The following is a 27323-nucleotide window of genomic DNA, read 5'->3' as shown; positions in this document are numbered from 1 at the left end:
TGTATAACTGTCTTTCTAATAGAAAAGGGTGGGCTTGTATTTGCGGGTAAGGTAATTAAATTCTTTGGGATTTTTGCTGTTGTTTCTGTAAGTGCTTTCTTAATAGCTAAACTTCCGCCTAAAGATGCTTTCATGTTTAGCGTGAATTAGTTAGAATACCTTTTACTGATCTTCAAAAGTTTTACTGAACCATAACCTTAGTAGAGTTATGGAACATCCTGTGTATTTTGTACAGTAAATGTTCATTCAGTGCATATTTGGAAAATGTACCATTATTTAGGGTCAGAGTGTTTAGACAGTAATCTTGCTCTTAATAACCAGATGATTCCAAACAAAACCACCAACATGTCCAGTTCTTGGATGTTGCAAGTAATAAATCTGGGCCTCATCATTTCCTGGCAGCTTGCAAGTCTGAAGAGTGATTTCTTAACTATATACTATATTTTCAGTGTAAAAATATGCAACCCTATTTAAATGACCAACCACAAAAATATTCTTGCTCCAAAGTAATTATGTCTCAGAATTCAAACACAGTTGATATGAATTTGAAAGTTTAATACAATATAGCATGTATAATATTAAGAAATGGTCTGCACATATAATTAAAAGTAATTATTATGCTGGATGAAATGCAGAGGTATAACTTTTTCTCACTTAAAAATGATACGATTTTAGCAAGCCTATAAATAGGTTTATGAGCTAATAGTGAATTTGCACTCATAAAGGGAAAACATCGGGTGGTAATTGTCAAGAAAGATTCAGGTTGTCATTTTGAGGTGGGGGATGAGAAAAGGGATACTCAATAAAGAGGATGAGGCTTAAGGCTAGACAGTAGAGTGGTGATGTTAAAGTCACTGCAGTTAGAATGTCCCTGTGCAGCTTATTCTTAGACTCTCTGCTATACTAGACAAGGATGGCAAAGAACTCTAGAAATAGCCTTGCTGATTCTGTTTTTTGGGGGCTTAAAACTGAAATGAAATGGGAAACTTTGCCATTGAATACCTGATTTCCATATGTCGTTGTCTTACTGTGGAGTCCAGAAATCTCAGGAAATCTGCACACACACAGAGCCCCCCTGTGTTAGTTGTTATCCTGTAGTGAAGTTAATTACATGATACCTGTCATCTTTACTGATGCTACGCCCTCCACTAAGATAACTGTCAGCAATAGGGAAGGAGAAATGATCTCTGGTCTCCTTGGAGTAAGAGAAACATGAAGTTAAATCTTTTAAAGGCAAATCAAAGGCTTAGGTTCTAACCAGGGATCTGTTTAGTTACTATAAAACAGATCTAATTATCAGGCTACTTACTCCCTCTTGCTTGGTTACAGAACAGAAAACAAATAGTCTCGTGCAGTTAATAAAGTAATATGTGACTGCATCTAGGACTTCATTAAGAATTTGTTGCCTCAGTTCATGTGCAGCTATGCTGAATTTTTTTGCATATGATGAAGATAAAAGCCCATGACTTGTATCTTGACACTGTGAGTTGAAGTTGTCAGCTGACTTTTTATAAATTTCTTTAAAATTAAATCTCTGGGACCATTCTGATCAGGTGAGTACGTTGACGAAAAACAAAAGGTAAGTTAAATGCTACTTCTAGCCAAGGGACATATGCTTTTGTTCTGCCCCATTGTTGAAATGAGTTTTTACTTCCTGTTATGAGTGAATGAATCTAGTAACCATAGTTTAAATTTGGAGTAAGTCCACTCAGAGCTTGACTTAACTATTAGCATCATTCGATACTACCAAAAGAAATATGTTGATGAAGTGTTTCTTGTAAGTATTTTTTTGTAATGAACTTGTTTGCCTTCTAATAGAACATGCAACGCTCAAAACAAAATTTTAACCATCTTTTTTTCTATAGAAATTCTCAGTACAGTTTCAGTGTCAAAGAGTGACAAACAGCGTATTGCACACACCGATTGGGCTTTCAGTATTGATTTCTGAATCAAACATTAATAGTGATTTATCTCGTTTCTAGAATCAAGTTGATCCTGTTGTAATCTAAGCTGTTCCATTTCACATGTTGTTTTGCTCGTTTACAATGGTGGTGTGGATTATCTTAAATATAGTATTTTTGTCTGTTTTCAAGCGAATGATGGAAATTGGCCAATACTTAAACAGAGCTCAACCCCCGTGGTAAAACCCCCTCAGATCTCCAACACAGACTGGAAAGAATCAAGCATGGATACCGCTTTAAAACAAGGGACTATATCCAGCCAGCCTTTGCCAACTTCAGTATTAGGAAGTACTGATAAGCTGGTGGGTTTCATCTGTGATGTATTTATAGATCTGTTTTGCTGAAATTACGAACCTTTTGCTTCCATAGCTGAGCGCACTCCAATTACATACCCACTCAGTTTCCCTGCTGCTGATTATTTAAAAAGTCAGAAAGAAAATTACTGTTGTATTCTTCCTGTTCCTTTTGGCTCATATCACATTACAGGTTTTTTTCCCAGCTTCAGTAGTTCATATTCCTTCCTGTTCTCTTCCATACCTGCTCTCTCCTCTCCTTTTGCTTCTCCTAATCACCTCCCCCACCTTCCTATTTTTTTAATTCAGATCTTCGTTACTGTTTTTCCTTGGTGTAGATTATCACTTTTCAAGGCGCTCTTTTTCCTCACAAAACTGTCACACAAGAAGTTGTTAAATCTATCCTTGAGTGAGTCTGCTGGTGGTGTCTGTCTGCACTGTTGATCTAGTACTTTATGAATTCTTTAAGACTGTCATCTTTAAAGAGTAAGGACCTTGTCTTTGAGTAGTTTTGGTAAGCTCTAATATCATGCTATATATTATCAAATACATTATCAACTAGATACTGAGATCCAGAACCTAGAACAAGTTATTCAGGCTTTGAAAGTATGTGATAGTTTTGGATTGATATTAATGTATGAAGATGCCTTTAATTAATGCTGAAAATACCTTTAAACTGTGGCTTCCGTCTGACGTATAATGAAGTCTTGCAGTAAATTCCAGTAGAATCATATCTAGTGATTAAGGAGCACAAATTGTTTATATTGACTCCTGTCACACAAGATTATTAGTAGGCTTTGTTGAATGAGAAATATTCTTGCTCACAAGTATCTTATTTAATTAAATGGTACATACTTTCTTATTGTTCTTACATAGGGTCTCGACCTGGGGAAGGTGCCACCAACAATTCCTGGTGTAAGCAAGCAGCTGCCTCAAAACTATGGGACCTATCCAAGTCCAGTTCCCTTAGGAACAGGTTCTACAAATTCTCTAGAAAGAAGGAAGGATGGCAGTCTGCCCAGACCTGGCACCAGTATAACAAATCGGCAAAGACCTGTTCCGCTTCCGCCGCCAAGCAATGTACATCAGCCCAGTTCTTCACAACAGATTCAACAGAGAATTTCTGTACCTCCCAGCCCTACGTATCAACCTTCCGGTCCCCCCGTGTTTCCAGGAGGAGACGGCAGGCCAGAACTCCCTTTAACTGTGGCAATCAGACCTTTTCTAGCTGATAAGGGATCAAGACCTCAGTCTCCCAGAAAGGGGCCACAGACAGTGAACTCCAGTTCCATCTACTCAATGTATCTTCAGCAAGCAACACCACCAAAGAATTATCAACAAGCTGTATACAATACCTTAAATAAGTCAGTAAAAGCAGGTAGAATATATTTTGCTTTATTTTTTCCCTTTGAAATAGACTGTTAAGATCTACTTATTTGGCTTAGTTTACTTTCTCTATCAGTTTGAAAAACTTGTCTAAATCTATGAGAAGAGGAAAGATTTTTTTTTTTTTTTTTTTAAATGTATGCAGCATGGCAGAAAAATGAGCCTATGTATTTTTGGGGTGATCAGTAAGTACACCTTCAACTACCTTTTCTTTAAAAGAAGATGCCGTTAGGACAATACAGCCTGGCTACCCTACCAGTACTTTCAGAAATCAGTTGAAAAAAGTGTGTCTAGAGAGGAGAGTTTTTCTGCTCTTACTGTTTCCTCATGAAAGAGGAAAAACATTCCAGGTGTTACTTGTAGCTTGTAATTGTAAGCAGCATGACAATCACCAACAGCTGAGTATTTATTTCTGTTTTGATAGGTTCTGGTATAATCGACTTTTTTGCTATTGTTCTTTCTGTATGAGTGCCAAACAAGTAGCAAGAGAGACATACGTGGTGTATTTGCAAATATTTTATTATGCAATTTGAGAACAGTTCCTCACTGTTTGCCATCTTTCTTTTCTTCAGTTTATGGAAAACCTGTATTACAATCTGGTTCGACTTCTCCCTCACCCTTGCCATTCCTTCATGGTTCTTTGCCTGCCCAGACTTCCTCACAGCCACAATCTCAGCCTCAGACCGAGGTGTCTGAAAAAGACCAAGAGCTGGAAAATGCTCCACCATCCAGTGAAAACAGCAATGTGGAAAACATTCCTCGTCCTCTCAGTCCCACTAAGCTCACGCCTATCGTGCATTCGCCCCTACGATATCAAAGTGATGCTGACCTTGAAGCTCTGCGAAGGAAATTGGCCAACGCTCCTCGGCCATTAAAAAAGCGTAGTTCTATCACTGAACCAGAGGGCCCAAGTGGACCAAATATACAAAAATTATTGTATCAGCGCTTTAATACTCTTGCGGGAGGAATAGAAAGTGCTCCTTTTTATCAGCCAAGCAATCCCCAGGACTTCATAGGCATCTTAGCTGATGTGGATAATGGTAACGCTAGTACCAATGGTAATATTGAAGAACCTATTTCCGTGCAACCTACAGTTCCTCTTCCAGATGAGCCACCCCCTTCGTCAGATGCCAATGATAATGAATTACCTTCTCCTGCTACTGAAGAACTGATAAGCACTGAAACCACAAATCAAACTTCTGAGACGACTGAAGATAACAACAACAACCTGGCTATAGTTCCTTCTACTGAACAGTCATCCAGTCCCACGCCTGAGGTCAGCTCTCCAGTAGAAGATGAAGCTCCTTTGCCACCTGCTCTTCCTCCTCCACTTCCTCCAGTAAGTAACAAAGCAAAAAGACAATTCTGTGAACTGTAGAATTAGCTGTGTGTTTAAACATAACTGGAAGACGGTAAGCTTACGCTAAATGGTATAACTGCATTTCAGGTTTTACGACTCTAAAAGAAAAAACCAGGAGGCTCCAAGAAAGATTCTAATGGACTAGTTTCTTTACTAATACAGCTGTTTAATACAGAAAATATGCACAGAGGCAATAGGAGGTTGTGTATGTACTTCAGGCTGTAGAACTTCTTGGGGGTATACTCTCGGTGTAGAACTAATTCCAGGATCTGAGATTCCATTAAAAATACTTTTCTCATTACGCCGGGCCTACAAAGATAACTTATTTGTATGAAACTAAGGGTAAGCTGTGGCAGTGGGAAGCTTTTTAATTTGCAGAGAAGCTGAAATAACTGTTGTGGGTGAAGTGCACTCCTTTTCCCCTCTCAGCAGAGAGATGCAAGACTGGGGCTGACAACGCTACCAGCAGCACAGCTGACTTGTTTTAGCAGAAATGTTTTTCTAATGGGCTTGTCGCATAATTTGAATTGCTTTCAAAGTCCCTCCTCCAGCTGCACCAAAATCTTTTAAATACTTACTGTGGTTACCAAAATCTACAGCATATGGAGCATTTAAAATAGAGAGAAAACTGGGTTTTATTCTTAATTGTTGATATGACTCACTTTCACATTGGTTTCAAAGACTATCTCCCCTTTCTGATTCATGTAGGGACCTTGGATTCCTCTTGCGTGACTACAGTGTGCACAGGGCCTTGTATGAGTTTTCCATGAGCACAAGTGGGCCCAGATACTTCTGGGAGAATGGAATATGCTATCAACAGCTATTGTTCGTACCGTGAGAGGTTTATTTTCCAAATTGAAATAGCCATACTAAATGGGGGCACAAAAGAAAACAGATCTTACGGTGCTAGGGACTAAAAGCATTCTATAAAAGCTCTCATTAATAACAGATTTTTCTTTTTTCCTGGCAAGTGACAAGGACACATGTGAAAAAATCAGACTATTCTCAGAATACATTTAAATGTGTTTCAGATCTTGAGAATGCTTCTTCCGATAACACCAGCTAGAACGCGCTATGAAACAGCTTCATGTTCTGCACTTTTCTTTCCCACAGGAAAACTCATACCGTATCAGTACTGACCTGCAGCAGATATATTTGTTAATTCAAGGCAAAGAGTCCTCTGAGACAAGACTGATACTCAGGCTTAACTGCGTCATGCTTTCTAGTCTAAGCAAAAGTTTTGACGGTGTCTCAGACAATCCACCAGGAACACGCTCAGCTCGTATTAGACACAGTTAAGATTGTGGTGCTCAAAAACCACTGGCTTGAGTACTTTGTTCCTTGTACTCACTACCTTTAATTAGAAGCCTCTAGATTCTGTTGGCATGCTTTCTCATTTTTTAACTGAATAAGATGTAGTAAGGTATCACGCCTTTTATTTAGAGACTTTATAATAGAAACGTTTGCATGCTTCTAATTACCACTTAAGGAAGATGGGATTCTTAATCTAGTTTCAAGGTAACTGAATTGTTTGTAATACTTACGCCACCTGACATGATGTCTTCCAACCTTCATCTCTACTCAGACAAAACGTACTAACTTGAAGAAACCTAACTCAGAAAGAACAGGCCACGGTTTGAGAGTGAAGTTCAATCCGTTGGCCCTCCTCCTAGACGCTTCTTTGGAGGGAGAATTTGATCTTGTACAACGAATCATATATGAGGTGAGCTTCTAAACAGTGGCAACCTGTTTAAATATTTAGGGGGAAAAGAAAGAAAGTGCTGAACTATTTTGTTTCCAATAGGTTGATGATCCCAGTAAACCAAATGATGAAGGAATTACACCTTTGCATAATGCAGTGTGTGCTGGTCATCACCACATTGTGAAGTTCCTGCTTGATTTTGGTGTAAATGTAAATGCAGCAGATAGCGATGGGTGGTAAGTGTCGAGATTTTTAACCTAGCATCTGGGAGAAATGCCATTTTGATGCACATTTACAAGTTAGGCCTGTTTTGGAAACTATTTCCTTCCCCTTCATGCCCAGCAAATGAGTGCTTTCTGCTCTCTAGGTGGTGACGAACATAAAGGTACGGTCACACCATGTTCAGCTCCTGTGCAGGCACGCTTACATCATGAAGTATATTACATTTTGGGTGTGCTTAGTGGTGTAGTTGCATTTCTCATTCACATGCTGAAATAACTAAACTGTAAATAACAACTGACAAAAGTTTAAGTTTCGTCTTCATAAAACCCACCAGATTTTGGTGTTGTTGAAGAATCAAGCCTTAGAGGTAGATGTAGCACTTCCAAAGCATTTGGACGGGATGTGAAACCTTGCTGCGCTGATCTTTCACCCTCACCTTGTTTTACTTTTCAAATTTCATCATATTGGAAAATACCCTTTTATACCCAGCAGCTTTTTAAGCTATGAAAATGAACATTTTCACTAACATCCATTTTAGAATGTTTGGCTTTACGGGAGGCAGGTAAATCCTGGGATCCGCTCCAGTTGCTTGACAGGTTTTTGGACAATGCATACCTATATTATAATCATACAGAAGACTTTCCTTTAAAAATAGACAGACTAAACTCTGTACTGCAAGGACAAATAGTTAGGAATCCTGGAAGTTTATTTTTTCATGTCTACATTCTTGCTTGATTTCAGGACACCCTTGCATTGTGCTGCTTCTTGCAATAGTGTTCACCTCTGTAAGCTACTGGTCGAGTCTGGGGCAGCTATTTTTGCTTCAACTATAAGTGATATAGAAACTGCTGCAGACAAGTGTGAAGAGATGGAAGAAGGTTATATTCAGTGTTCCCAGTTCTTGTACGGTAAGCGCTGCGACACTGCTTTACAAACTCTTTTAGCTGTTCTAAAATTCATCCCCTCCTGTCTCTGGTCTGCATGGAACACCTGCTTAGGCTGCAGGCTTGACAACACTGACTGTCGCTGGTGCTTCCAAAATGCTAAAACCAAACTAGTCTTTTGGTTATTGTGTCGCTCATAGCCCTTCTGCTCTTCAGGTTACTTCACAGGCTCCTTCTGATGTTACGGGTTTTTAAAGTTTAATTTGGCTGTTGTAGAAAGCTGGCCTCTGAGAAATACACAGCAGTTCTACAAAGCTGCCTTGCTCAAACATTTTTAAAAGTATTTTTATCCTCATTTGAATAAAAGACTGTAGTTTCTATTGCATATATAACAAAAAGGAAAAACCTCATGCTCTACATTGGTTTAAAATATTCTGTAAAACTTGGTTTTATCATGCAGTTAAATTTCTGAAAGCATTTAATTGTGGATGTGCTGAAAATTATTAATATTAATAAAAGACTAATATTTGGGCCACAGCATCTACACTAAAAATCTCAGAGGGGAAAACCAGGATATTTTACCACCTAGTGTGTTCTCTGATTTGTCGTTAACAGGAGTGCAAGAGAAGCTGGGAGTAATGAATAAAGGAGTGGTGTACGCTCTGTGGGACTATGAAGCCCAGAATAATGATGAGCTATCATTCCACGAGGGTGATGCCATCACTATTCTAAGACGCAAGGATGACAACGAAACAGAGTGGTGGTGGGCCCGCCTCAATGACAAAGAAGGCTATGTGCCTAAAAACCTTCTGGGGGTACGCTCTTTTAAGTTGCCTACTCCTCCCTTCTATCTTTTACTTCCTGCTGAAGTAGGAACACAGGGTGGATCTTTGGCCAGAACCCCTCTGTGCATCATCTAGATACAGCGCTATGAGGTGCTGCAAAGCAGATTGTCCTTATTCTCTCTGGTCTCTGTGTCATTGTAAACAAAAAGGAGAGGCTATGGTTAGGAGACGGTTAGTGCCGGTTTTTATTTGGTAAGTTAGTATATTTAATATATCTGATTATTTAAGACACTTTCCCCTGGCTAAAATACAGCGCCCCTCTGTAAGGGGTGGTGGCTGTAGTTGGCCCAGGAAGTTCTTTAGGAAGGTTTTAATACCTGGCACAAGATAAGCAATAAATAGATAGGTTCAAATTTAAAACAGGAAAGAGCCTTGAGGATGACAACTTCAGGCAAGTCATTTATGCTGCTCTCATTCAAAGGAAATGTTCCTATCATGAGAGACCATGAGTGTAAGGCTACTCCTGAGCAGAGAGATACAGAGGGCAAAATGCATAAGAAAACCTTACAGAGCAGGAAATCAGCTCTTTCTAGGGCTTGACAGGGAATTCTACTTACATAAAAGCATCCTTTGGTCTAGTCCGGGATATCGAGCTAAATGAACCAACCATTTTCAGAGCAGCAGGTTTGCAGCTGTTGGCAGAAGAATAAGTCGTTCAGCCCTCGGCCTCCTGCTGCTTCTGGTTTCGTTTTTCAGAAGTTACCTAAGAACGTGCTGTAGCTTACAAAAACCTCACACACACCCCCCCAAACCACTCCACCCGGTTCTTGTTAGTAAGTAACCCCTGGTTATAGTTGAATTGATTTAACTTGGTACCAACCATGCACAGCCTAATATTTTTGTTCTGTTTTTACAGTTATATCCACGAATAAAACCTAGACAGCGAACCCTTGCCTGAATCCGGTTGTACAACAGTGCAATACCGTGCTGGTAACTGGAAACTTAAAACATACACTGGAGCCATCATTTTTGATCATTTCACACAGAGAAAAAACAAACTATGCTATTTAGTTTTAATGGTGCTTTCTCTTGTTAAATGGACAGCATCCAAAATTTTCAAGATCTGCAGTTTGTAAATGAGGATCGTTTTTATGTGACCCGCCACTGATGAGGAGCGTGATGCCTCCACTACCTACAGTGTTGCGCCAACTACCGTCTAAAGCAGTGTTTTAAGTTAAAGTTCCGTGGTAGGAGCTTTCTTGTGTTCCATGTTCAGAGGTGTCACTTGCAGAGTGCAGATGCGCTGTCCAGTTTGCTCCAACCCCACAGTAACTGTCCCACATCAGGATTTTGGGTATTTTGTTTGATACCAGTGAATGTTGAGTTCTCATTACTGATCAGCTCCTTGGGTTCTAGGACACAAGATCTTCACCCATTACATGCGTAATTAAGTAGTCACCAAAGCTTCATGAAGGCTAGGATTTCAAGTGGTAACATGCTAAATGCACTTAAATCCTAGTCTAGACAACACCAACAAAAGCTTTACATAGTCTAGCACCTAGTATTATTTGCGTTTAGAATCAAGCTAGGGAACTAACAAAACTGCAGTATTTGTACACTTCTCAAACCCCCGACACAGTATTTCACCTGGTGTTTTATTTTCTTATTATTCAGCCCACAGCACCAGTGTCACCTCTACTAACGTTAAGGTTCCCCTACTAACCGCCTGAGCTGGTCCAGCCTGGACAACACAGTTAGTAGCGAACTTGCAGCAGCCTAAGGGATTTGTACGTCTGCGTGGATGAAAGTGCAATAGTCGAAAAGGGTTGGAGTCTGGTAAGGGATAGCTCCTGTGAAGTCTGCCTGAGTCAGTCTAGAAGAAAATATGAGAGTCTGGACAGAAGTAGAAAGAGGGTGGTTGTAGATGCTAAGTCAAGGAGGAGAAAGAAACAAACAAGGTTTAGAGAAGGATTTAAGAACGGCAATAGCTTATTTTGAGGACAGTTTCTGTGGTTCTTGGCAGCCTACAGCTGTTGCCAAGGCAAGTTATGCAATAACCTATTCCACTACGTTGTAGTTTCAAGGAAAAAGAAGACACTTCACTGGAATTTTAATTGTACATGATTTTATATACCAAAAGTATATTTTGAATTTCCCATTATAAGTTTTAGCCATATTTCTTGTAATTTTCTCCCATTTAACAGTATGCAATTTGATTAATTCTTCATGTACAAGTTCTGTGTATAATTTATATATCCATTTCTGCAGTGCTGTAACTTGCTTTTACCACAGGTTAGCATTAACTGTATATATTGTGGTGAAAAGTGAAAGGGTATTGTTGAAGAATTTGCTACATGAATGTGATGATTTCAAGAGATACACTAATTGAGAGAACGTGTAAATGTGCACAATAAAGTACTGCTAAGGCATGGCTGCGTTCTCCAGTATTTTTATCCAGGTACCCACAGTAGGCGTGCCTTTGGTCGTAGTCTACAAAAACAAGAATCGTTCCAGCTTGCTGAGTTCTGACACCAGTGTCCTCATTGTTGTACCAGCTGCACGGACGATGAGCTGCCAAACAATTCTGGAACCTCCTTAACGCTAGTCCTCCAGTGTTCCAACTGTGACAAAGTAATACTTGTCCAGAAGAGCTCTCAAGGGTCCCGTACACACAAGCCGACACCTGAGCCTGGTGGGCTTGTTTACTCCATTTTTAGCAGCATAGGAAGACAGAGGCCAGAGACACTCGGCTCAGCAGATGGAGCTGGAGGATTCGCCCCAGCAGCTGAACCAATTATCAACACTTAGAACTAAAATGAGGATGTTCTTTGTACACAGTCAGAAGGGGCAGAGAGTGGAAATGCAGGACCCATCACTAAAGAAGTTACATACTGTGAAATTAAGGATCACCTCTTTTTTTTAAATAAGCGAATTAATTTATTCATATTTGTACATTAAATTGTATGCACTTTCAGATAGTGTTACAGTCAGATTAACAAAAGCAGTTACCAAAAAGAAAATACAAAACTAAAAATTACTCTGGAAGCTTATTTATTACAGAAGGAAAGTTTCAAGATCCTGTAAGTCCAATTTGGTGATATTTGGTAAAATATTTAGATGTTTAAAATGAAATGTTTAAAAAAATCAACTTCTATAAAATCATATCTAAGGCAGATTTTATTGTACACAGATTTTAAACATTTGGAGAGAGGGAAAAACCTGAGATCTATACCCAAAAGCTATTCTCTGCAGAAGAGACATATGCATTTGTTTGCTTTTTGTAGCAAACAGTATATATAACGGTTACTATAAAAGTTGTGCTGTACATTAGCTGTAGTGCAGGTCACTTTCATATTAAGTGCCAATAAAGGTTTAACAAAATATACAAAGTCTTAAAAGGTGAGGCTGTTTAAAGCATTAATTGTATACATATTGCACACTATCGTGAATACTCATGGTTCAGAAAAACACTCACATTGCGTTTGCCAGTTCTTGCGTAGTGAACCACACTGGAATGAGAAGGGGTTGAGAACAGCCAAGGTTACCAGCTGTCAATTAGCAACAAGGGAGAGGCAGGTCCGTGGAGGCTGGTGTCTTCCCTCAAGTGGCCCAGAGCTTGCTGGGCTTACTGGTCCCGGGACTCATAAAGAAGTTTTGTCGCCTAACATGAAGACAAAAACGTCGTTGTCTTAACTGAAGTTTCACTTGCTACTCGCCACTCACCTCATCTCCTCCTACCCCTCCAAAAACTTCCTTTAAACCCAAGGCTTTAGGTTCTTCCTCTGCTGTTTTCCTTGGTCTAAGGCACTGAATAGCACTCTAATTTTTTTAAACCATTCAAGGTTATTTTAAGTGCAGGACCTGAGCTCACTGAAGATTTTAGATCAACTTACATTTGTTTCTTCTTGGTCAGAAATGACTGTTTCTGATCAAACTGCGTTTGAAAATGTTAGAAGATTTCTGAGATTTTGGTAATCTCTCTGAACATACACAGCAAGTGTTATTCCATTCTATATTCCTCCTACCTCTTCTGCTTCCCCCTTACAGAGCTGTGTTCCACATGGCTCAGGCCACAGTACCAGCCAGCCCCCTGCAACGGGAGCAGCTGTGCGTTCTCTAGCAAGGCCTCCTTTTACACGCTGCTAACCAGGGCCTCTGGGCGGCTCCGGGCGCTGATCGGTTATGCAAAGCTCCCCTCAGAGATGGCAACTCAGTGCGGGGAGGTTGTGAAGCTTGTCCATAAAACACTGGGTCTCACTGTATCTGTAGAGTTGCACTGCTTGTGCAAGATGAGTTAGAACAGGTACAGGGAAGTGCTCAATCGTGCCCACACGGCAGTACAACGTTTGGGTGCTCTGTGCTGAAGACAAGGTAAATGCTGGGGTGCTTAACACCGGTGATAAAGCAGCAAACAGCCGCACGCCTGCATTTGCAGACGGCTGATAATTAGAACTGCGATTTATAAATCAGGTGACCAAAGCTCCAGAACTAGTTGGGGTGGTTTTGGTTCTTGTCTCCCGGAACTTTGACGTATGAAATAATGAACTTCTGCTTCATACAGTGTCTAACAAGAGATGACAGTGTCTTCCACAGGGTCCTGCCCCTACCCTGTTCCTGTTTTCAGAAATCAATAACTTTGCTGAACCTTCATAAAGCAGTAAAAAATTAGCTGAGCTTAGGTTGAAAAGAGTATTTCATAATGCACGTTCTTCAGGGAGCACCAAAAACCTAAAGGAACATGAAAGCCTAATTGCTACTACTTTTCACCTAAGGACACATGAGACCTTGGGAAACCCTTTGCAGTGCGTATCTTCTTCAGTTACCTGACAAGAAAGCTAAAGTCATGTTCACATGTTCATAGCTTCTGTTTTCTTAAGCAACACCACCCTAAAAATCCTTAAATAGAAAAATTATAATAAAAACAATAGCACCTCCTAAGGCTGCACACTGCCTTAAGCGCTACTAAGTGCCCCACTCAAGATTTTCTTCAGCTTTCTGTAAGTTTTTGCCTCCTTTGCTTACCTTATGCATAGCTGCCAGCCAGCTTGCCGACAGCTTCTTGTTACAGCTGAAGTCTTCAGCGGCTGTAAATTTCATCTGCGTTAGCTCCTCTGATCCTGGTACCTTATACTGCAGAATCATACCTATGGCACGAGTGTTACCTCCTGAAAAAAAGAAAGAAAATCGTGAACAGCAACAGGTTTTACCAACTACGTAACATTAACTTCTTCCAGCCACTAAGCATGTTTGAAGAAAACTCTCTCACCACGTAATTCAACGCACTAGAAACGGCAGGTACGTGAGCTGCCGCGCCAGAGGAGGTAGTGACCGTGGGCGTTAGTGCCAGGCAACGGAACGTGCAGGCTCCAGATCGTTTAACTCTCTCTGCAGTCCCTGAGGCAGAACTTGTATAAGCCGCCAGGTAAAGCCACTAGCTACGCACGCAAGGGTACCCTCGTGTTTCAATATTACTGTGTCTTCTCTCACGCAGATACCACAGCCGCATACTGTAGCCTGCAGTTTGTAAACAGAATCACCAGTGTCCAGTTACACTGATACCAGAGAGGGGATCCTCGCTTGATCCGAACACAAAAGTCCCTCCAAATCTGGCAAAGGGTGGAGGGTGGGAAAGATGCTTATGCAAGACTAGATGATGGCTGGCAACATCACTGACTTGCTGAGGGAAATCCACTACAAGAGGCATTGCTCTGACAGCAGCGTGACAGCGAGATGTTTCTCTCTCTCCACCTCTGTGCAGCTAGGGTAAAGTAAACCAAAGCAAAAATACAGAGGTGGCACAAAAGCTTTGTTTGGAATAACACACTGATGCTTTACATGGACATTATTGGCACTGCTTGTTTCCTGAAGCAGTAGAGCATAAACGAAGCCCCAGGAACAGCTCCACCAAACAGAGGAAGATGCTTTTTGCAAACTGTCCGCATGAGAAGGCTCCTGGAGGCCATTACTGTAATGTCTGAGAAGCCAAAGACAATCTTTGTCTAAGCAACCTGATCAAAAGCCTGCAAAACTGTTTATAAAAGTAGCTATTATCTCTTCTTCTAGGATAAATTGATATCCAACTTCTTCATCACTCGCTCCCCTGCATCTGCCTGGTCGGACTAACAGACCCTTACCCTAACAGACTTACAGCCCTCGTTAGAGATAAACCAGCAGAAATCAAACACACACGGCCCTGACCAGTCTCATGTATTCACATGCCCACGTCTGGCATTCCACGACATCACTGACTCGGGCAGAACACGGCTCACACGACAGGACATATTTTTTTAAAGAAGACTAAAACCAAGCCATTAGTTAACAGTTTGCTTATTCAGGACAAAACCTGCCTGGCCAGCCCACAACAAGTACATTGTCCATTTCTGGTACACAAAATTCAGCACACCCCTGCTGATGTGGGTGATGACTACTAAAGATAGCATTTCTCAACTTCCCTACTCTCTTCCAGCAAGGACAATAGCACAAGTGGTCTAAATGCAGCCTCGAATGTTTTAGGTCTCCTCCAAAAAGTTACAAAACACTGATTCTCAGTTTATTCAACAGACAGATGGGGAAGCAATAGACACACATCAGATTTGAACATCACTTGTCTTAAGCTGAACAACTGTAGATCAAGCAAAAAACCAGCACTGCAGAGGAAGGAAGATGGGGGGGGGGTGATGACAACATGCGTAGGTGCGTCATGCTCAGAGGCACTGGCGATACCTTCAGTAATGTGCTGGCTCTCCAGAAGGCTGGTGTAAGTGTGAATATCTCTTTCTACCATCAAGAAGGAAGGCAGGCAGGCAAAAAGACAAAGCAGTCAGAAGAGCAGTGAACAAGGAATTATAGGAGCATTAAGTAACTCAGCAACACATCTGGTTGATACAAATACCAAGATAAGTTCATTAAAGTGAGCATGCTGTACTAATATTGCACAGATAGGCTGTCCGATTAGACAATTCCAGCAGTGACAGAGGTGTTGCTAAAGAACAATTATTAAAATTCCTGACCTTATTTGTTCTCATTTCAGTGAAATCATAATCAGGCTCATCCTGAAATACTCTAAAATCTGGTAAGAGAGGAGGCAGTCAGTAGCTGCCCTCTGACTCAGATGTTACCGTTTTTATTTGGCCACCCCTTCATTGTGAATGAAATTAAGAAAGCATAGTTTAATTCCCTACACCCCCCCCCAATTGTTGGTACCAGGAGAAATCCCAGCTGGATTCTGGAATGGAAGCTACCGAAGACTAACAGTTCCCTTCGACGGGCTTTTGAATCAATAGATGTTTATATTTAGCCAAGAGGAAGGATCAGAACAGATGATGCGCACCTTTACTCAGGTTTATCAAGTATTACAGCTCAAAGGTAATTTCTCAATTCTTCGGTTTTCCCCCAAATCCCAGTAGCCACAGGGACAGGGTTCCACACACTGCACTCTATTCTGAGAGCAGCTGTAACCAACACAGTTACAACTGAGTTACCGATAACCTAGAAATACACTGTTCTAGCTCAAACAATAATTACAACTTCACATATTTCTTTTTCTTAATAGCAAATTTATATCCAATGAACAAATTTACCTCCAGGAGTAAATCCCTCTGTGAGTATCTGAACAGTTGAAATCTGTATAATTTCAATTTCATAGTGGCTGTCTCCATCCAAAACCAGGTACCTACATAACAGGAGAAAAAGCTTTTTTTAAGAAAAACCCTGTTTTTTCTACAATATCAAGTCCAAATCAAAGGGAAAAAATAAACACAGTCTCTCAGTCACTGGTGATTTATACATTCTTTGTGTGGTGGAGGGAGAGAAATCAAGCAGGAAAAATTAGTCATTGTTGAAGTTCTTCACTTAAAGGAAAAAAAAAAAAAAAAAAAAACCACAACACACCACAAAACCTATAGCTCAGCTTACCAAGAAACCCTTTCAAAATATTAAAAGCATTCTTCCAAAGTTCTGGGGAAGAAGAGAACGCAGAGCCTAAAGTGTTCTAGCCAACCAAATTATAGGGATGGCCAAAGGGATGCTTTGGCTGCAATGTTAAGCGATACGGCGTAGTGTTAGAATCATTCTGAAACAAGCTTTTTTCAGTGGCTACAGTTTTTTCCCTGCACACCCCCTTCCCATGTCCCCGTTAGCTTGCAAAACCCCTGAATTCCAGCAGCGCTCAGAGGCATCAGCAGTGAGCGGAGCTCCACCACTCTAAGGCATCCTGATCCGCACTGCTAGTGAATTCAAACCTACTAACTCCAATAAAGTGGTACCTGTCCATGCAGTCCAATTTCTCTCTCCAATACCCTCACAGCATGTTACTCTCATATTCTGTTTAGGTTATTCGATAATAATATAGTTGTAAGTGCACCAATAATATAACTTACAAGTCCAATTTCAGTCAATCTTTCTCACCTCTGATTGTTGGAAAGTCGACAAACCATGAGCTCAGATTTATCAGATGTTCCCAGAGTTACAAAGAACGTAGCCCCTGGAAAGAAATGTTTTAGTATTCTGGTGCAGAGTTTAGGAAGGAACATTCAAGTATCAAAAAGGACAACTAATTTTTGCTTACCGCACCTAATACACTGGGTTGGGTGAATTAAGAGACTAATTGAAATGTTAAACTGATTAACATCAGCAGAACACTCAAGTATAAAAAGCTGATCTTTAATTATCATGTTCTGAACCACAGGACCTTTCATAATTGCCATGTAATTTCTCCCACGCATTGTAGAAATACAGATCACATCCAAGATGAATATTTTAAAAACAAGAACAGATTTGGAGATGGCAAAAATAGGGAATTAAAGACCCTATCTCGTCACCATAATACACCCTGCTGTTTCTGTATTCCAAAAAAATCTGTCAGAAGAATCTAATAGCAGGATGTGACCTTCAGCTCTATGCTTAATAAATAGCAAAGACACCTCTTTTTCATTACCGAAGGCTAGCTCAGTCTTACTTTGAGGTCAATGAACTTCAGCCTTCATGTTATGTTTCTTCCTGCTGAAAACTGCTCCTTCGACGCCAGGAAAGTCATCTTAGCTACATTAGTGAAGTGATTCGTAACTTAAAATAAAGCAGACTATACGCCTCACCACTTTATTTCCTCCAAGCCTCACGCTCCCAGCATTACCTAATCCCAGTACTGCTGGTCTGGGAAATGAAAAAAATAACAACATACAGCCCTGCCAAATGGTCTGCAATCCATCTCCATGAGCCGAACCGTGCCGCCTCAGAGAGCTTCACCTCGCTGTCTACTTCACAACTTCACACAGTCTCACTGACCCCTCAGCACAGACCCCCAGGCTGCAGCTGGAGCGACACACAAGCTACGGCAGCAAAACAGCAAAGGAAAGGACACCACAGCCACCAGCTCTCTGACTGAGATCAGGAACAACTTCAGACTTGAACTGCGTAGCACGAACACAAGCAAGACAAGCTTTTAAAAAAAAATCTTCCATTTAAAAAACATTATTTAAAACCTCATCTACACCTTCATCTGCAGAGCAGAGTGAAGGACAATTGTGTGCAAGAGGGATGAGCAGACTCCGTTCTGAACCTACAACCTCCCAAGGAACATTCGCGCTAATCAGGCGCGTCGTTCAGCTTACCGGTTATACACACTGGCATCAAGCTAAGAGTTAAGAGCCCACCAAAAGGCACTGAACAATCACAGAATATTTTAAAAACCGAAGACTCAGCTTTCTTAATGTAATTGGAACACAAATTACTGCATCGCATGTAGTTTTAATGCTACACAAAATTGACCGCTTGTGATGATCTGCCATGAGCCGCAGCTGTATGCCACAGACACAATCAAAGCTTGCAGGTGAAGCATGAAAGAAGCACTGTCCTTGTTAGAAAATATTAAAATATTCTCTATTGTTAAATATATTTTATCCTTATTTAATATAACAGAATCTGGCTAAAAGATGCATTATTTCAAGAAAAATGCCAATGGTACACGCATCTGTTCTCAGAAATGTTAATAATTCCTCTGTCTTTAATTAAATCACTCTTTGTAAACCTCTTTAAATAAACAGGTAACAGAATTATTAACTGGCAAACGAGAACCATGGCAATGTAAAAGGTATTTAAAGGAGACAAAACTGCAGCTCGTTGGACAAGAGGCGCTACTCTTCCTGTTTATCACATTTGAATAAATGTAAATGAGATCAAACCAGCACATAAATGCATTCAGTCCTTACCATTCATGAGCACTTTAAGCTGTTTGTCATAAAACTCTGTTTCTTTCTGAGAGATGAGGGCACATTCAGCACACTGGCGCACAGGATCCACAAAGCACATGCGAGGCAGAGGCACTTTTTTACTGCAGCACTTGTCACAGAAGCACTTTCCACATCTTCGGCAGTGATGCTAAGCATGAGAAAACTTTTTGTTTATTTACTTACACAGGAAGCGATGAGGGAATATTTTGATAAAGTTACTACATCAAATACCCTCCTCCCCAAGAAACAGAACAGTTTCTCAGAGGTAAAACATACAAGTTAAGGTAAAGGAAAATGTAACTGCTAGAGCAGTATCAAGAGATCTCTGAAAGCTGAAGACAAAGGACTGAGCAGGATGAACACCAGCACTATAAGCCTTTGTTGGCACTCAGTAAACATGCTTCTAAAGCAGGCCAAGCAAGACACTGAAAGAGCTTCTCCAGTGCCCAGCAGTAAATCCTTCACCTTACTGTCAATAAAAACACAAGAGAAGCGTGGTTTCTAGATCCCTTCCCACTTCCAAGCAAAGATCTTGGGAAACTTCATCTGGAGATCCTATTTTTCTTCTAGAAGACTTATTCTGAAGTTTTTCCCATGGAAACTTAAAACCTACAGCTATTTAGCTATCAGAAATATCAGGCAGCATAGTACAAATGCAATGAAGTTGCAAAATCAGAACTAGCACTGCAACGTGTTTCACAGCTACTGAATCTGCAACAAGTGGCTTATGCTCCAAATCCCTCCGGGGGTGTGACAGCCCCAGCAGGTCTCCCTGATGCAAGTCCCCATGTCAGACAAGCAGGAACTGATCTGTGGCTCTAAGCAAGTGTGAACAGTTTGATACAAGGAACTGATACACTGCCATTTTGGTCAGTGTTAGGCTTTCCTTCCAAATATTATGCAAGACTCTCTGGAGTACCTATTTCCTGGGGCTACCTCCACTTCCTTGTCAAAGCTCACACAAATAAAACACAGCAGCCGAACGAATTAGTGCCTCTCAGTCAAAATGCTCTAACCAACCAACAAGCATGCCCCTAACCAACCCTCTAAAGGGTAAAACGAGAACTAGGAGAAAGTACACTCCATGATTTAGGGGTGCCAGGGTCACTAACCAACATCCTAATATTCTTCAGGCCTCCTGAAAATTGACATCTACCTCACATAACATATCACTATGTCTGGTTTACCATTTCTCCTTCCCTCTCCTTCCAAACAATAAATTAAAAAAAACTTACTGTGTCAATGTACTACAAGTCTCACTTCTGCATCTTTCTTCACTTTCACAAGTGCATGCTAAGAGACTGTCAATGTAGTTATACAAAAGAACGATATTCCCTGCTGAAAATAACTGTTGGCCTTTTCTGGGAGGCTGCTTTCCTCCCCCACACAGAAACCCCGGTATCAGCAGAATGTTTTCTGATAGCAGCATTCCGTACAGCTGCATGCATTCCACAGGGACCTGCTTACTTTTATGTAATTAACATAATTTAACTCTATTAGTGTTTTCATCCACTGAGCCTTCTCACTGCTCACATCAATCAAGGCCGTTTATACTTTCTACTTTAATTGGAAATTCCCTTTCCCAAACCCAAGATAAATCCTGGTTTACTTTTAGAACAGAAGGAAAATCGTGGTTTTGGTTCTCCGCATCTTAACAATATGGTTCTTTAATGAAGGATTATAATTCATTACTCCTGAAAACATTTTTGCTTACATTTCCACACCTAATTTTATCTCCCAAAACACAACTGAATTAGTTGATTTGGTTTCTATGCCAGTACCAATGTTAGCAGCCCACTCCAGCATGAGTTCGTCTAACTCTTCCTTTGAATGTAAATCCTGTGGGCACCCAGTGATTTGGAAAAACCCTAACTATGTATTATGCATCGAGCAACAAGAAGAAATTCAAAGAAACAGAGTTAAAACAAAAAGGAGCTCTACTCAGAAAAGGCAGAACAGAAGAAAAACAGCTTTAAGTTACCTCAGACTTCGAATGCTGTTCTACTGAAATTGTCTACATTTTAAATCAAAAAAGTCCATATTAGTATTTTGCAACAGTTAATGCTTTACATTTCATTTGTCTTACCTTTCTAGTTATGAAGTCAAATTTTGCATCGCACTGCATACATCTTGGGCACTAGAAAACAGTACAAACTAAGATTAATCTACGAGATTTCTAAACCTTCAATCCTACTACCATACACAAAGACTGAGGTTTATATTACGCCCTAAAAAGAAACACCTCCAACAAAACTCCATCCTTTATCTTTTCACAATGGATGGGTGTTTCATTTATTTTAATATTGATGTAGCCAACAAATGTCATCCCCATTTGTAAGACAAAAAAGGCTGCCAAACTCATTCGCCAGAAGGGACACTGCATCTCACCAGCAGTCAAAAGTACATTTCAGAAGTACTTACCATGTTTAATTACGTTTGGCTATCCAGACAGCTATATATTCCAGGGCTGACTGTTTTTATATAAGTTGTCATCCTCACTGTACCATACTATAATGCTCTGTTGGCTAAAACGTCGTTTACATGTTTTAATGCTCTCAATACTGGCACATTTTTGCAACATGCTAGAGGTATTTGGGTTTCCTCCAAGCCACTAAGGCTTAATTTCTATTTCAGCTACAAAATGTCACTTCCTGAAATATCTCTTTCCCAAAACAAGCTTACACCCACACTCCTCCCCCCCCCCCCCCCCCCCCCAAAAAAAAAAAAAAAGCCAGAAAGTATTGAAGTTTGTTTCTTGCAACTAAGTAGAGTTAAGGGGTGACAGTTTGGATTTTCTAAACTAGCAGAAGTGATCAGCGATTGTTACAACAATTACAATTTTCTGTACAGAAAGTCACCTACCAAAGGGCTGATGCTCAGCACTCAGACCACTAGATTTTCACCAAGACTTTGCATATGTGTTTATCTACCATATCAGAAACCACTCTCCAAAAGCTTCGAAAGCAATTTTTTTAGATTTCTTTGCAAATACTAACACAAAATTATGTCTGACATCTGAATCAGGAGAGCGTGGTTAGATCATATAAGTTTTATAACTCTAGAAACCTAAACTCTTCAAACCAGACTCTCTCAGACTACAGCAGAATGTCATCTTAAAAGCATGCCCTAAGCTGAGCAGGTGCTATTTCCTAAGCAGACAGTAATCACCATTTGCCTTTAATTAACACATTTCAATACTTAACCCTTTATCTTCTATAAATTCATTCAGGTTACAATAGCTTTGTCATCTATCTCAAGGACTTTTGCTTCAGCAGATGCCCAACCACTGTCACAAGTTCAGTGACTACAGCCAAGAAAATATTACAGGAGCTAAATTAAAAATTCTCTAGAAACTTTTCACGTTCTTCTGAAGTACACGATTGTAAATTATTTGCAACAGTTTATATGAGGTGTTCCTAAGTTTAAACAACAGTTTAACAAATTAGAGACTAACTGGAGTCCCAGTAATGGAACATAAATAGGTCTGTGCAATATTTGTTACAATACGCAATCTGTTTCCAAATCCCGCACAAAAGAGAACTGGAAGTGTTCCTGCAGTGTTTCAAACAGCGCCTTGAATTAAGGCATCCAACCACCTCTTTTCACAATGGCGGTGTAAAAGCTTATTCTAACATTCCCTGACAAATAACCATCAGCATAAAGCAACTTCAGTATTCCCCAGGCTTCACCTCCGTAACAAGTAGTACTCTACCGTCATATAACATGTTTTGCACTACACTGATCTTGATTTAGCGTTTTAACTTTTGACATGTGTGGTTTAATAGCTCATCTGGGAGAATTTTTGTACACTTTGAATTTACCAGGAGTCTAACTACTTTTCTTAATGAAAACATATTTGGGGTTTTTTTGGTCAGAAATTAGAAAGCACAAGCCACAAACTAGGGGAAAAACCCACTCTTCTAAACACTGTCCTAAACAGATTTTGTACACAATGTTACACTCAACATACAAGTTGCTTTTCAGGAAGGAACAAAATTATCCATTTGCTCTTATTTCATATAAACCCTACAGACAAATATTTCTGAATTCCAAACCAATCATGATAACACTAATATTAATAACACAAACCTATACGCCTGACACATAGAGCAGTGACAAACCACAACTCAAATGGCATATGGTAGCAGCATCGCAGAACGGGATTTTCCTACAAAAATGTTGTAACACAAGCAGGCTCGATGCACTGGTCCTTCAAGGCATTTCTGCTTTAAGTAACCAAAATCAAGAGAACCCATTTGTATAACATCAATTTCTACTTTGCCTGGGAAGAGATCGCTACTGAAAAACATCTTGAAAGGTGAATCCTTCCTATTCACCCATATGCTGACATAATTAGAGAGTGTGTGAGTACTGAATTAAGCTTTATAGCTTCAAGGGGTTTTTTTAATCACATTTACAGGGAAGAAATGATGATGTTTGAGTTACTTTTCATGTCTTCAGGACACAGGCTTCTTAAAACTACTGCAAATCTGAGGTTTTTGGAAAGTGGAAACAGAAATATAAGAAAAAAGAAACCAAATTAAAAAGCATGTCGTTAGTATATTCATTTCACATACAATCAACATACCACTAATATCAGATTACTTTATATAGCACGAGGAAAATGGAAGAACATCCAGCAGTTGTTGGATCTTGTTCTCAGAAATACTGAGAGCTAGCTCGTTACAAACACAGTGGGACTTCTCATGCATTTGCTGAGGTGTGATAATGAATTTGCATAATCATTTGGATCCAGCCAGAGGTGAGAATCCCGTAGCGGGACAGGAAGCTATAGTTATGCTTCATACGCTTTATTTGCATATACAATAACAAAGTGATTCAAGAAGCGATGCAAGGTAACACATGGTTAAGCTTGTTAACACAGTGAACTATTGCAACTGTGAAAGTTCACAAGCTCATCAAATCACACGCCTGACCAGAACAGCTGATGCCAGAGCAGAAAGCAGCACCACGCAAACATACAGCGGACACAGCATACGATGCTTTCTGGTATTACAACTGCAGAGGGCCAATTCGCTGCCCAAGCTACACAAGTTTGCCAGCAGTTTGAGCACAGCTCCGGTGCAACTACTGCCGGCTTGGAGAGCCTGAGCCAACAGAGGACCAGCTACACAGAGCTCAGTTCCCTCCTGCGGTGATCCAGGAGCCCTAGGGAACCACTGTCACCGCGTCCCTACACTCCTCTCGCACACCCCAGCTCCAAGGCACACGGTGCTCCTCAGCCACGTGAAGATCTGAGACACGGCTGGATGTCACAAGGTTTGGTCACCTCTGCATTCAAACACACAAATTTTACTCAATTAATAGTCCAAGATTTCCTTAATGGGAGCATCATCAGTTGAGCTCTGCTGGTAATTGACAAAGAAATTCCAGGTTAGACAAGGCACGTGCAGTGACCGACATTTTAAGCTCTGTCTCAAGTTTAATGATGCTCAGCACAAATTTTTGTTTATATTATCCACTTGAACCCATTATTAATATCATAAATAAGACTGCCAAAAAGAACATTTTCCGTAGTCCTGCTTCAGCCTTACACTTCAAACTCCTCAAAGTAACTAATATTCTAGGACTGTATAATCTTGTGACATAAAATTTTAAAAAATTAAATATATTTCAATGTTATATAGTAGTTTTGCAAAAATACTAACTGCCATAATTTTTAGGTTGCTTTACTTTTAAAAAATAAGCCAGTACACTCTCCCTGCGTAAGAAAACCAAAGCTACTGAATTTGTGTGTGTTACTGGCCAGACAGCAGAAGCCCGCATGTCAGAAAAGCCAGATCAACATTTGCTAATATCAGTCTCTTGTCTTGGACAGAGAGCATGGGTTTTTTTAATTACGTCTGAGATGGTAACAAGAGCAAGTGTTCTTGCTGAATTCATTAACTAGATAACACTGCCTCTTTAAATTTCATTGTCTTAATAAAAACATGGGTTTTATAAGCTTCCCTGTATTTCATGTACCTGCTTTACTTAAGGAAAGAGTTCGTAACATATTTGGTAATCATTAACCAAAGGGATGTCTGAACTTCAATACATTTTAAGAAATTTAGTAAAATAACTTTTTACAAAATAACAGTAATGCAAGATTAAGAATATGAATTAACAAATGCGTTTAAAATGTTTGCCTATAATACACTTCCTCTCAGTAGCAAATATCCCTGAGTCTCATGCAAAGGCAACATTCAGTCACAAATCAACACCATCACTGACCAACAGACTACAGGGGAAAAGCTGAATTTTAGTTAGACCAAATACCTGCAGTACAACTGTAATACAGAATTCAAACTAGCAACAGACATCAGACTGATGTATGTAAAATATACAGACTTAATTCTTAAATATATCTAACTAGTTCTTAAATACATCTAACTAGTTTAAAGAAATCCTACCATAATCTTCAAACAACCTTTAGATGGTACTGTGTATTACAGTGAGTTAGAAGTACCTTACTTTTTTCAAATGAAGCTAGGCTGCTTCAATCAAGGACTACTGAATGTAGTTTTATAAAACTACATCTCAGAATGTCAGGGAGAAAACGAATCTCAATTTAACTGTTACCAAATTACACCCACTGATGATGATGACGACGTCAGGAATCAGGTTTCCACGTGGCGCAGGTGAGTGCACACAGGGCACAGCAAGTCGCCGACGCAGCAAAAGCAGACTCCACTCAACACAAGAGGAAACCACTTGCGCAGTAACCGCTCAGACGGTACACGCTCCCTGATAAATGCACACCCCACCTGCAACACACCCAGCGCAGCACACCTCGTATCGTAAGAGCTGGGTGCCGACACCTTCAAATGACATTCAAGCTCCAGTCACTGAAAACCGTGTCTTATCTACACTTCGTACAAGACAGATACCCAGTCGCTACTGATGAACGGGAGGGGTTTTTTAAATCTTTAAGTACAGAAGGGAATAACCTGGGAAAGCTCCCACAAGATATTTTAGCAAACTGCTTGTTTAAAATATGCAGAAAAATTTGCTTTCCAAAAAAGGGTTGTTATTCTGGACAAAACCAGAACTGACTTACTAGTCATGCACCTTGTGACAGCAAAGGTTAGCCTGAGCTGCAGAAGCTGAGCCAGCAGAGCGAGCCTCCAGAATTACTACTTTTACACAGAACTTTCTGCCTCCAGAGATATCAGGCTGGGGCAAAATTTTCATTCTCACTTCTAACAGAGGAGGACATAGCGTTCCCATACAAAACAGACCAACCATATCAGTACCTGGCAAAGAACAGCTTTGTGTAACAACTCCCTGCTTAAATTCATATTGGCTCCTCTAAAATAAACCTTAACTCTGGTCACATTTAAACGTGTTGGCACACATCCACACCACAGAACACTGGCAATAAATAATAAACAAACAATTCATTCCAAGTTGTATTAGCTGTAGGGACCAATAACAAATGATGCACATTATGTGGAATTTAATATAACATCATGACTGTGTGGTTTACTTGCAAGGTATTTAAAGGCAAAGTTGACTGAAACCGTCTAAGCTATTCGATACTTGTTTAACACTAACAACATCCACACTGGGAGCCAGAAGGGCTGTTCTAGCTTAGCTTTATTGCCTTAATACTTTGCATCTTTTCTTTTTAAAATCAGTATTACCTTTATGAGCACTTAAAGAGACAGCTCCGCTCAACATGAACGCTGCACAGCTCGATACACTTTTAACTCATTAAGCTCCTCACTGATTTTGGTGACAGGCCCGGACGTCCCCGCAGGACGACTGACGGGCCTATCCCCTCCAGCCCATTCACCCTAACGAAATAAACCACTGCGATTTCCAACTAAAGAACTGCGGGCGGGACGGGGGCGACCTGCCCGCGGGCTCCGCAAGCCCCTGGCCCGCCCCTCCTGCCGGTGTGCCCCAGCGGGAGGGAGGGAGGCTCCGGGGAACACGGGCGCCCAGGGAAGGAGAAGAAGCGCCGCCCCAGCCCCCGTTTCCCGGCCGCTAGTGCCGGCCACGGCGCCCCCCGGCCCCCGGCGGGGCGGCGACCCCTGAGGCGGCGGGGGGCGGGCGCTGAGGGGGCCGGCGGGGAGGGAGGGAGGAAAGAAGGGAGGGGCGGCGCCCCCGCCCGAGCGGTACCTCCTTGTCGGGCACCCACGGCGGCTCGTCCAGGCCGAAGGGGCTGCGGGCGGAGCGGTGCGCGGGCACCATGCGCAGCCCGCTGGGCGAGCGCACCAGCTTCTTGGCGTCGCGGGCCTCGCAGCCCGACATCTTTCCCCAGCACGATCCGCCACCGCTACTCGCCCCACCCCCCTCGGGACTGGCGGCGCCGCTACCCAATGGCCGCCTGGGCCCTTCGGAACATGCACGGCGCGAGGCCAATGGCAAGCAGGGAGCCGCTGGTCCCCACCCACCCGCTCCAGACGCCCAATAGAACACAGGCCTCAGACTTTCCAGCCAATCCCGTGTCGACTATGGTTTAAGGCTGGTGTGTTGCTTCTTCCCCACCCCTTTGG

At 41.0% G+C, this 27323-nt stretch overlaps 2 protein-coding genes across 9 annotated transcripts in view; one reads left to right on the top strand and one right to left on the bottom strand.

The window, feature by feature from the left end:
• PPP1R13B (protein phosphatase 1 regulatory subunit 13B) overlaps window positions 1–11022 on the top strand; it is a 73043-nt gene extending 62021 nt beyond the window's left edge. For all 6 annotated transcript variants that reach the window (XM_075104010.1, XM_075104011.1, XM_075104008.1 and 3 more), the window contains 8 exons: window positions 2094–2263; window positions 3131–3632; window positions 4213–4979; window positions 6586–6723; window positions 6805–6938; window positions 7666–7832; window positions 8424–8623; window positions 9510–11022. In XM_075104010.1, the coding sequence (XP_074960111.1) occupies window positions 2094–2263; window positions 3131–3632; window positions 4213–4979; window positions 6586–6723; window positions 6805–6938; window positions 7666–7832; window positions 8424–8623; window positions 9510–9551 (2120 nt within the window). In that variant the 3' untranslated portion in view covers window positions 9552–11022. The remainder of the gene's footprint in view (window positions 1–2093; window positions 2264–3130; window positions 3633–4212; window positions 4980–6585; window positions 6724–6804; window positions 6939–7665; window positions 7833–8423; window positions 8624–9509) is intronic.
• A 484-nt stretch (window positions 11023–11506) lies between these two features.
• Window positions 11507–27175, bottom strand: ZFYVE21 (zinc finger FYVE-type containing 21). 3 transcript variants are annotated; one of them, XM_075104040.1, is made up of 8 exons: window positions 26947–27135; window positions 20906–20956; window positions 18799–18967; window positions 17000–17075; window positions 16174–16265; window positions 15317–15370; window positions 13616–13758; window positions 11507–12254 (listed from the first exon to the last, which is right to left on the bottom strand). In XM_075104040.1, the coding sequence occupies exons 1-8, from the start codon at window positions 27076–27078 to the stop codon at window positions 12219–12221; spliced, it is 753 nt and encodes a 250-aa protein (XP_074960141.1). In that variant the 5' UTR covers window positions 27079–27135; the 3' UTR covers window positions 11507–12218. The 3 variants fall into 3 exon arrangements, with proteins under 3 accessions (XP_074960141.1, XP_074960142.1, XP_074960143.1); XM_075104041.1 differs by lacking the exon at window positions 15317–15370 and having other exon boundaries at window positions 26947–27175; XM_075104042.1 differs by lacking the exons at window positions 11507–12254; window positions 13616–13758; window positions 15317–15370 and adding an exon at window positions 15378–15662 and having other exon boundaries at window positions 26947–27136.
• Window positions 27176–27323: the final 148 nt, after the last annotated feature.

Source organism: Phalacrocorax aristotelis, chromosome 9 (assembly GCF_949628215.1).
Source record: "Phalacrocorax aristotelis chromosome 9, bGulAri2.1, whole genome shotgun sequence".
NCBI lineage: Eukaryota > Metazoa > Chordata > Aves > Suliformes > Phalacrocoracidae > Phalacrocorax > Phalacrocorax aristotelis.
This window is presented reverse-complemented; position numbering and strand designations above follow the sequence as displayed.